The sequence below is a fragment of the Carassius gibelio genome, chromosome B25 (genome assembly GCF_023724105.1).
Source record: "Carassius gibelio isolate Cgi1373 ecotype wild population from Czech Republic chromosome B25, carGib1.2-hapl.c, whole genome shotgun sequence".
Lineage (NCBI taxonomy): Eukaryota > Metazoa > Chordata > Actinopteri > Cypriniformes > Cyprinidae > Carassius > Carassius gibelio.
The window spans coordinates 19,944,903-19,956,918 of record NC_068420.1 but is presented as its reverse complement, the minus strand read 5'-3'; the positions used below and the strand labels follow the sequence as shown (position 1 = coordinate 19,956,918).

The following is a 12,016-nucleotide window of genomic DNA, read 5'->3' as shown; positions in this document are numbered from 1 at the left end:
GATCAGCAAAAACTTTGGAATGCAGTTAAAAGGTTTATAAGGAATAACTTAATTTCATATGCCTCTTTCCTTCATAAAAACAGACATAAAAAGATAGTTGAACTGGAATCACAGCTTCAGAATCTGGCTAGAGTCAATCAACTTTGTTTCTCAGACAATATACCTATATACAATATATCCTTTTACTCTAACCTCTATACTTCTTCTGCTGTTGGTGACCCTGACTCTTTTGTATCTTTTCTTTACAACCTTTATTTACCTAGGCTGTCACATTCGGACTCTGATTACCTGGCTGAAGCGATTACCCTTCAAGAGCTGGAGTCAGCAATTCGATCTATGAACAAGGAGAAATCCCCAGGTTTAGATGGTATTCCAGTCAAATTGTATACTACGTTTTGGTCGGATTTAGGCCCTGTCATGTTAGATATGATATTTATTTAGATTATTAATTACTCAGTTACACAAGGCTCGTTTCACCCATCTATTAATATAGCTCTTATATCTCTCTTGTTAAAAAAAGATAAAGATCCGACTTCCTGTTCTAGTTACCGACCACTCTCTTTGATGGGGACTGATGTTAAATGATATGCTAATCTCGTCGTCTAATTTATAAACAGGCTAGTTCATCATGATCAAACGGGGTTCATTAAATCTTGTTCAGCTTCTGATAACTTACGCAGGTTATATCATATTATAAATGTAACTAATAGTTCATCTTCCCCTTGTCCAGTATTATCTCTAGATGCAATGAAAGCTTTCGACCAGCTAGAATGGAACTATTTATGGGTGGATCTACAGCATCTGGGTCTAGGATCGAGTTTCATAAACATGATAAATGTTCTGTACACCAATCCAGCAGCCTCTGTTCTCACAGGTTCTGTCGGTTCTAACCCATTATACATCGAGGGACTCGTCAGGGTTGCCCACTTTCTCCTCTTTTATTGGCCTTATCCTTGGAACCCTTAGCTCAAGCGGTCCGACAATATGAAACTATTTCTTCCATAAATATAAACATATTTCTTTATTCGCTGATGATATCTTATTGTTTTTGGAGAACCCATAACATTCTGTTCCCCATGTATTGCATTTATTTGACCATTTTGGATTTCTCTCTGGATTTAAAATTAATTGGATTAAGTCATGTCTACTTCCCCTCAATTCTAAATTTGATCCCATTTCGCTGTCTGTGTCACAGTTTTACGCTGCCTGAAGGAACACGGAGCCGAGGATAAACGAAATAAGGCTTTTATTATATCCAACACAGGAGATATCCAACATGGAGCACAGAGGTAGGCACACGTTAGTAGCAAATGAAGTGAGGAGACCCGACAAAACAGAACTGAAAAGACAAGGCTTATGTGCAAAAGATAATGGGGAAACACAGGTGGATGGAATCACTAAATTAACACACATGAGGAAGAGAATAGACACACCTGGGAACTAATCAAACCAAAACACGGAAAGACAGAAACTGGGTCACGGGCAAGAACACACTAAATGAGTCCAGGTGTGACAGTACTCCCCCCTCCCGGTAGGTGCGTCCTCGCACCGTAGAAACAACAGGGGGAGGCGTGGGTGGGAACTTGGGAGGAGGTTCCGGTGGAGGACGGACTCCCAGGAGGGGGCCAGCAGACAGAGACCACAGAAGGAGGAGCCAGGGAGGAGACAGGAGCAGGAGGAGCCAGATGGTCCACCAGAGACCAGCCAGGACGGAGATCCAAGGTGGAGTCGACGGCAGGAGGAGCCATGGTGAAGGAAGGGTCGACGACACCAGGGGGCCGACAGGCGGAGACTGCACCGGTGGGTGAGGAGCCCAAGATGGAGCAGCACAGCCGCAGAGCCAGGGTGACGACGAGGATCCGGAGGGCCTAGGTGGAGCTGAAGGCTCAGGCGACCAGGGTGGAGGCGGGGTCCTGGCAGACCGCTGTGGAGCCGGATTGACCGAGGATGGAGGTGGAACCGGAGGGAAGGAGGAGCCTGACAGAGCCGGAGGGATGGAGTGACGAGGTGGAACCAGAGGAGTGGAGTCCCGAGGTGGCGGATGGTCGACGACTGACCAAGGTGGAGCCGGAGGGACGAGGGAGCCCGGTGGAGCAGGTGGGATGACAGGCCACGGTGGAGACGAGGGAGCTAAGAGCCAAGGCGGAGCCGCTGGGTCGAAGGACCGAGGAGGAGTCCAGGGCTCGGAGGCTGGAGGCGGAGACAGGGCCTTAACGCGCCAAGGCGGAGCTGGAGACTGGCAGTCCAGCGGCGAACCATCGCGCCCCGATGGCGCGGACTGAGGGTGAGCTGCGGGACTGACTGGCACCAGCAGGGATGGCGAGGAACTGGCTGGTCTAGGAGGAGGAGAGAGGAGGGACAGGAGGATCAGGACTGGACGGAACCAGCGAAAGAGGAGTAGAGGGACCAGCAGGTTTGGGAGGAGGCGGGAGAGGGAGGCTGGGAGGGAATACAGGAGACACAGAAGATTCAGGGCTGGGTGGAACCAGCGGAGACACAGATGATTCAGGGCTGGGCGGAACCAGTGGTGGAACAGAAAAATCATGGCTGGGCGGAACCAGCGGAGACACAGAAAATTCAGAGCTGGGCGGAACCAGCGGAGACACAGAAGATTCAGAGCTGGGCGGAACCAGCGGAGACACAGAAGATTCAGAGCTGGGCGGAACCAGCGGAGACACAGGAGATTCAGAGCTGGGCGGAACCAGCGGAGACACAGGAGATTCAGAGCTGGGCGGAACCAGCGGAGACACAGGAAACTCAGGGCTGGGCGGAACCAGCGGAGACACAGGAAACTCAGGGCTGGGCGGAACCAACGGAGACACAGGAAACTCAGGGCTGGGCGGAACCAGCGGAGACACAGGAAACTCAGGGCTGGGCGGAACCAGCGGAGAAACAGAAAACTCAGGGCTGGGCGGAACCAGCGGAAATGGAGCAGAGGAAATGACTGGAGGAGGTAGGAGTGGGAGACTGAGAGGGTATACAGGGGAATCAGGGCTGGACGGACCCAGCGGGGAAACAGGCAAATTAGGGATTACCTCCATAGACCAGTCCATCAGATCCAGAACTTGCTCCATATGATCTTCAGAGACTGCATACAGCTCACCCTCAGTCGCAGGAGTGTGGGCAGGGCTTTCCTCCACGCCCTCGATCTCCACGAGGACTCCCACGATGCACGGTGTGGCCGGCTCACACACCTGGTCAGTCGCGCTCTCGAGATCCTGTTCCCTGTCAATGGATTGCTCGGGCTCTGCGGCTGCGGTGGGCTCTGGCTCCGTGTAGCGAGTTGGTGGCTGGCTGGTCTCTGGGTAGGGAGTGGGACTGGCGAGATCCTCTATGGGGCTGACGGTGAAAGATGAGCCATTTCTCGCCAGAGTCCACTCCACGTATGTATGCACTTGGAGTTCAGGCTGGTGTTGTAGAAGGTGCAGAGCGCGTCGTCCGGGTAGCTGGTGGCATTCGCTAATAGCAGAAACCGTCTGGTGTGGTCCTCGAGAGAGCGTCCTTCCTGCTCCAGCATGAGGAGGAGGAATCCGGGGCTAGAGAGGGGATCCATCAAACACTACAAAACAAAAAGACTGAGAAAAAACGAAAGCAAAACGGAGGGAAAGACGCAGTTTTAAACTTTCTTTTTTATGGTCGGGTCTTCTGTCACGGTTTTACGCTGCCTGAAGGAACACGGAGCCGAGGATAAACGAAATAAGGCTTTTATTATATCCAACACAGGAGATATCCAACATGGAGCACAGAGGTAGGCACACGTTAGTAGCAAATGAAGTGAGGAGACCCGACAAAACAGAACTGAAAAGACAAGGCTTATGTGCAAAAGATAATGGGGAAACACAGGTGGATGGAATCACTAAATTAACACACATGAGGAAGAGAATAGACACACCTGGGAACTAATCAAACCAAAACAAGGAAAGACAGAAACTGGGTCACGGGCAAGAACACACTAAATGAGTCCAGGTGTGACAGTCTGTACCTATTCCAGTGGTTCTAAACTTTAAGTACTTGGAGATAGATGTTTTTTCTTCCCTGCAATAAATTATATCTAAAAACTATAATAGTATTCTAGCCAAAATATCCTCAGATTTAGATAATTGGTCTCGTCTTCCTACTTCTCTTCAGGCTCATATATCTGTGATTAAAACGAATGTTCTCCCACGTATTCATTTCTTCTCTTCTATGATTCCTCACGCTCCACCAGTTGGCTACTGGAACAAACTTGATGCATTTGTTTCACGATATATATGGAATTGGAAACGTCCTCGTTTTAAACTGACTAACTTACGCAGGTTATATCATATTATAAATTTAACTAATGGTTCATCTTCCCCTAATTTTAGACTGTATGCTCAAGCCTTTTCCCTCCGCCCTTTATCAGTTTGGTTTGACCCTGATGCTTCTGTATCTTGGAAAGCAATTGATGAATCTATTGTTTATCTATATAAATAGAAACGTCTTGTTTTTTCGGGGGTTCCGCTTAGGCAGTGTAAATCTAGGTTTGGTCCCATTGTAACCCATCTCCTCTCCACATGGAGGGATGTTGAAAAACATTTACAACTAGTTACAATTTGGCACAAGCATTCACCAATTTCCACAATAATAATCTTTTCTCAGGCAATACTCCATTTCATTGTCTACAATGGACTCATCATAAAGTAAACACTCTTTTATCTAGATATCTTCATAGAGATATCTATGAAGATAGTGGTTTACAATCCTTCCAGAATATCAAAACTCAATATAATCAGTTACAATGACTATAATCTTCATTGGAAATTGTTGCATAGTGTTTACTTGACTCCAATGAAACATTTTCATATGAATCTGTCATCATCTCCTAAGTGCAATCTCTGTTCGCAAGGATCTTTAGGCACATTTTTGCATTATTTTTTGTCTCTCTCTCTCCTTTTTGGTCTCAGCTCTCACAGGACCTTTCTTATTTGTTGGGTACTGAGATATGTTTGACTCCACATTTTTTCATGAATGACTTTTGGGACCTCACCTTGTCCGTCCAACAAATATGACTGTTAGCTGCTCTCACTGCAGCGAAAAAGTTGGTAATGGACAGACGAACCTGGGTGGTATATTTGTTAGACATTTTCTCAATGGAACTCTCAATAAAATTTCAATAAACAGTTGTTAACAAAACAAAACAAAAAAAACAGAAATGAGGAGAGATCATTGTTCAGAGCAGATCCACTCATTCTCTCCTCTGGATTCTCACTGATGTCTCACATCGAGACCAACAGCACATGAGAGACTCCAATCATTCTCCACACTGAGCTTTACTCTCTCTCATCTGACATCTGCTCTGCTTTCACCAACAACAGCAGAAAAGAGTGCGTGTGTGCTTTTACACAGCTGTATCATGAAGCTCCTGTGAGGACGCTGAACATCTGCTGATGGAGCTGCTCTATTCTGAGAGGAACACAATCACTCAAATATGAGTTTGACTGTTTGACTCTTTATTCTCTGAAATGAGTCAGTTGAGTTGGAAAATCCTCAAAGAGCCTCTTACTCCATCAATGTACAGGTACAGTATTGTTCAAAATAATAGCAGTACAATGTGACTAACCAGAATAATCAAGGTTTTTAGTATATTTTTTATTGCTACGTGGCAAACAAGTTACCAGTATGTTCAGTAGATTGTCAGAAAACAAACAAGACCCAGCATTCATGATATGCACGCTCTTAAGGCTGTGCAATTGGGCAATTAGTTGAAAGGGGTGTGTTCAAAAAAATAGCAGTGTCTACCTTTGACTGTACAAACTCAAAACTATTTTGTACAAACATTTTTTTTTTTCTGGGATTTAGCAATCCTGTGAATCACTAAACTAATATTTAGTTGTATGACCACAGTTTTTTAAAACTGCTTGACATCTGTGTGGCATGGAGTCAACCAACTTGTGGCACCTCTCAGCTGTTATTCCACTCCATGATTCTTTAACAACATTCCACAATTCATTCACATTTCTTGGTTTTGCTTCAGAAACAGCATTTTTGATATCACCCCACAAGTTCTCAATTGGATTAAGGTCTGGAGATTGGGCTGGCCACTCCATAACATTAATTTTGTTGGTTTGGAACCAAGACTTTGCCCGTTTACTAGTGTGTTTTGGGTCATTGTCTTGTTGAAATAACCATTTCAAGGGCATGTCCTCTTCAGCATAGGGCAACATGACCTCTTCAAGTATTTTAACATATGCAAACTGATCCATGATCCCTGGTATGCGATAAATAGGCCCAACACCATAGTAGGAGAAACATGCCCATATCATGATGCTTGCACCTCCATGCTTCACTGTCTTCACTGTGTACTGTGGCTTGAATTCAGAGTTTGGGGGTCGTCTCACAAACTGCCTGTGGCCCTTGGACCCAAAAAGAACAATTTTACTCTCATCAGTCCACAAAATGTTCCTCCATTTCTCTTTAAGCCAGTTGATGTGTTCTTTGGCAAATTGTAACCTCTTCTGCACATGCCTTTTTTTTAACAGAGGGACTTTGCGGGGGATTCTTGAAAATAGATTAGCTTCACACAGACGTCTTCTAACTGTCACAGTACTTACAGGTAACTCCAGACTGTCTTTGATCATCCTGGAGGTGATCATTGGCTGAGCCTTTGCCATTCTGGTTATTCTTCTATCCATTTTGATGGTTGTCTTCCGTTTTCTTCCACGTCTCTCTGGTTTTGCTCTCCATTTTAAGGCATTGGAGATCATTTTAGCTGAACAGCCTATCATTTTTTGCACCTCTTTATAGGTTTTCCCCTCTCTAATCAACTTTTTAATCAAAGTACGCTGTTCTTCTGAACAATGTCTTGAACGACCCATTTTCCTCAGCTTTCAAATGCATGTTCAACAATTGTTGGCTTCATCCTTAAATAGGGGCCACCTGATTCACACCTGTTTCTTCACAAAATTGATGACCTCAGTGATTGAATGCCACACTGCTATTTTTTTGAACACACCCCTTTCAACTAATTCAACTAATTGCCCAATTGCACAGCCTTAAGAGCGTGCATATCATGAATGCTGGGTCTCATTTGTTTTCTGAGAATCTACTGAACATACTGGTAACTTGTTTGCCACGTAGCAATAAAAAAATATACGAAAAACCTTGATTATTCTGGTTAGTCACATTGTACTGCTATTATTTTGAACAATACTGTACATCGAGAAAACCACCAATAGTGCCAGAAGGAACGCTTTTCAGTCCTACATTGAAACATGTGTCCAATAGTGGTTTGTGTGTTTGAGTTCAAAAATACCAAATACTAAAACCAGAAGAAAGAAAAAAAAAAATACTGGATTTGTGTTACCTTCTTGTGATATGGCAAATGACTAAGATGTAGTAACCAAATTGTAATATTATCAATGCATGTTTTAAGTTATTGGAAAATGTCAAAACATACCATAATAATGAAAATAAATTATATATGAACAAATATGTTTTTTACATACTGTTTCTCCTCAAGTGTGCTATTACATGGTCCATACTGATTTGAAGACCCTATAATGACACATCAATAACTTTTTATATCTCCAAAGAACCAAAAGTAAGTAAATAATAAATAAAGTAAATGTGTTTAATCACATCCTCCATCATCAGCTGCAGTGTCTCTCAGCTGTATCAGTGCAGTCACTGTGACTCTGACTGACGGAGGTTTTTGTACGACTCTTTATCACTGTGTGAACACATAACCACTGTGGTAACTCTGACAGTAATAATCTCCTGTATCTTCAGTCTGGACTCCACTGATGGTCAGAGTGAAATATTTTCCTTTTCTAGATCCACTGCCACTGAATCTAGATGGAGTTCCTGACTGGAGGTATTGTATGCCATATATGAGGAGTTTAGGAGCTTCTCCAGGTTTCTGCTGATACCAAGCTAAATCATTAGAGGATAGTCCTACATCCAGATTACACTCTATTGTAGCTGTTTGACCGAGCTGGACAGTTTTAACTTTAGGCTGGGTCACAGTGATTCCTCTGGATTCTGAAGAAAAACAATACACATGTAAATTTCACTCATAGCATAATATTGGCATATTAAAATCCTATAAAACAGAAACAGCATAATATTATTGTCACAAATGATAATTCTACCATGAATAAAAGCTGCAATGGTCCAGATGAGGATGATGATGTTGTTCATTGTTGTTGTTGTGTCTTGTGTGATGATGAAGATTGTGTTCTGTTCTGCTCTCAGTCATGAAGTGTTAAACTCACAGCTCTATAAACACTCTCAGAGCACTGAAGCATGTGCTGACCATGCAAAGAAGTGGGCAGGATTCACAACAGACTGAGCTGATACAAGACTAATATACTAGAGTCACAGAATATATCATTACATATTCCATTAGATGAGCTGCCACCGATGTAATAAGAGCAAGAAACATGAGTCTGTTCATAAAGTATCAAGACTGACTGTACGTCTATTATGAATCCTTGTGTAGGCCTGACATTATAAAATGGACAGAAAACGTTCTGATAACCAATTTTAAGCCCACCGGCAACTATAGTTGACGCAGTTTATAGTTGTCATAGTTAATTTTGTAAGTATTTTTCTAGATTGTTATCCATGTTTTATTTCTCAATGACATGCAAGCAAACAACCAAATAAAGGATTTTAAGAAATAAAAAAGGTGTCACATGAGCTGTCAAGTTCCTACCCCTAAATTTCAGCAGCATTTTACAAACTTCAGTCAGTCACACAAAAGGAAGAATAGAAAGATAAAGAGCTAACATATGGGATTAATAGCTGTAGACATTATAACAGCAAAATATTGAGGCTCCTTTATCCAGTTTGTGTGTGTTTTATTCTAATTGGTCAAGGACTAGTAGCTTATGATTCCATTGTAATGTAAATGACTTTACATTTTAACATTATTATATGAAATCGCCTATAGCAATCAGACACTGAATACTATGGGCATAAAAAAAAAAAAACATTAATTTCTTCATTCTATTTATTTGTATTTATTTTTAACTAACAAACCTCTTAGAATGAAAATACCTGCATGTTCAATATCAAGTAAATAAACAAACAAACAAACAATCATGGGTGTAGCCTACACATGATAATTGTATAAAAAGCAAATATTTTAAAAATAATATCATTAACTTCATGAATATCAAGGACTTTCACAAATCACAAGAATAGAATGCAAATATGTTTATGTAAATTTATAAAACTACTTGTACCTTCACTGCTTATGTAAGGGGAAGTTCACCCACAAATGGAAATTGTGTCATCATTTAGTTTACCTGAAGTTGCAAACCAATGAGTTTCTTTCTTCTGTTGAGCAAAAATATGATATTTTGCTGAATGTTGGTAACTAAACTGTTTCTTTCAGGTATACCTTTTTTATGATACAGATGTAATATTCTATCAATTCTATTTAGTTTTATGTATTGATTTTCATTTAACTTTTTTATAAACAATACCCTGTTGGGTCAACTTAATGTCTGCACTGTGTTCAGAACTATGTTCCACCATTTTATCATATCTAAGAGATTATAAGATAGATGATTTTTTGGGGTTTACATCAAATGTTCTTTGAATTTTATGCATGATACATTTGTTTATGAAGAAAGATTGATCTGTTGAAAGGAGTTATTTTGAGTTAGATGCCAAATGTTCTCCTTCTATTCAAATTTGGCATTGAAGGGGTGAATACAACATATTTGCTCACCGGCAACTATTGTTACCACATATTAAAATATGATTTTCAAGAAAATAAACAAATACCTGGGGAAAATAAATGCAGGTTCATATAGAACACTATTAACATGACTATATGCATGAATCCATTCAGAAAAAAATGGGCACAAATGGTATGGTGATAGATTACATCTTGTTTATGTGAAGTTTTGTTGTTCTTGTGCTCCAATTAGAGCCTGGGATTCACAACAGCCTTTACAGTATATATTTACAGTATATATGAACAATTGTGTCTCCATTCTTTTGTCTGAAGATGCAGGGTTTTTTGTGAATTATTGTGATTGAGTTGCATATGAAGAAAAGAATTGCCTTTATGAGAAACTCCACAACATCCTCATCATAGAAGAGGTCAAAGGTCATCTCAGAGGTCACAGGTCATCAATTACTGTATATTTCTTTAGAAAGTTCAAAATCAGCACACAGCTAGAGATTGATAGAGACATACAGGATTTGAAGTCAAAGTGAATCATGTCTATCATATATGAGATTAATAAACTCTTTAACTGATTATGAAAATAACTAAATTATTTTTCAGTTAATAACAAACATTTTGAAAATACTTTGCTCTTACTTTAAAAAAAAAACATTTTTTTAAACTAAATGACAGAGTGTAGAAGTGTTGTTTCTCTCTCTGCTGGAGTGTGTGTTCACTCGAGTGGAATAGAGGTTTTTGTACGAGTGTTTCATTAGATTGTATCACTGTGGTACACATTCGGTGGAGGAACTAAACTGGTGCTTGGTAAGTTTTTCTCTTTTAACTGTCTTGGTTATTTATTTTATCATCACATTTAAAGTCTCAAAAGAACTAAATTAAACTCTCAGGAAACACATATTGTCAAAAACACATTTCCATTATGTGTCTCACTTTGAGTTTTATCAGTTCATTTTATTTACAGATTTAATTTCATTAATGTTCACACTTCATATAAAGTACATATTTTATTATAGATATTATGCATGGAAAACATAAAAATGTAAATAAAGTTACCTTTTGTAGTTCAGTCAATGATTTTGAATCTCTTTTGTACATACCATGCTTCAAAAACATATAAAATACTAAATATGTGAATGTTTAGAAAAGTTGAATCCATTGTTTTTATAATAATAATAATAATAATAATTATTATTATTATTATTATTATGAAATAATTTCCATTTGGTGTGAGATATAGTAATAAAATAGCAGCTTGACACTTAAAGATTTTTAAAAGTGTAAAAAATATATATTTAATAGTGTAAGAACATTTTAAGTTCAGTTAAGACAATGTGAGAACTTTATGATGAGATTTGAGACTATACTGGAATTAAAGCGTTCAGTGTCTTTGTACAGTGTCAGCATTCATGTACATCATTTCATTTTATGAGGTTTCATTTAAATGTATGTAGTGATTGTATTTAGTTTGTATATTGTGTATTAATCACTTGAAGGGATAATGAATAAGATGAATGATGAGATGTTTATGGTTCTGACTGCACTCCTCACGTCTGCTGCTGAAAGTCCTGTTGAAATGCTGTGAATGCTGCAGGGCAGAAGAGTGCTGGAGCTGCAGTGTGTTTTCTCTGTGTTTGTGAATGTGTTGTGTTTGTCTCCTGCAGCTGGTCCCACAGTGAAGCCCTCAGTGTCTCTGCTGCCGCCCTCTTCTCTGCAGATCTCTGGAGACTCAGCCGCACTGCTCTGCCTGCTCAGCTCTTACTCTCCACAGGGGGCGCTGGTGAGCTGGACACTGGACGGCTCAGAGGTCACCGAGGGGGTTGTGACCAGCACAGAAAGCGAGCAGGACGGCCGCTACAGCCGCAGTAGTGTCCTGACCCTCAGCAAAGCACGCTGGGAAGCGGGAGAGCAGTACGTCTGCAGAGTAACACATGATGGAGCTCCTCATGAGGCCTCGTTCCACAAGAGTCGCTGTTAGTCGCTCGCAGTGCTGATGTTTCTCCAGTGAGCGCTGCTCTCTCCTGAAGATGAGCGTATCTGAGTGTCCTGTGTCAGGCAGGATTCACATGAGTCTAGTGCTGCAGCTGTAGTCATTTACAACTCAATACTGAAAGAGAGCTCTGGTGTCAAAGCACTGGCTGATCTTTCAATCTGCTGTGTTTGCTGCAACATTCAATAAAGCTTCTCAACAAACTCCATTTGTGTCTGACAACATCATTCAACTAACAGATGAAGATGCATGTAGTGTTTGTCCAGGTGTTTTTCAGAAGCTCGATCAGTAGCAGTAAATCTAGTCAAATAAAGCTCTTGGGGTTTGAACATGGTCTCTGGAGACAGAGCTGCTCTATTCTGAGA

The 12,016-nt window shown here is 41.0% G+C and overlaps 2 gene segments (V, D, J or C); one reads left to right on the top strand and one right to left on the bottom strand.

The window, feature by feature from the left end:
• Positions 1-7,608: 7,608 nt before the first annotated feature.
• On the bottom strand, positions 7,609-8,364 carry LOC128013784 (immunoglobulin kappa variable 1-8-like). The segment is given in 2 exon segments: positions 7,609-8,001; positions 8,112-8,364. Coding segments are annotated over 2 exon segments (363 nt in total).
• Positions 8,365-11,162: 2,798 nt separating this feature from the next.
• LOC128014072 (immunoglobulin lambda constant 7-like) lies at positions 11,163-11,855 on the top strand. The segment is given in 2 exon segments: positions 11,163-11,226; positions 11,326-11,855. Coding segments are annotated over 2 exon segments (378 nt in total).
• Positions 11,856-12,016: the final 161 nt, after the last annotated feature.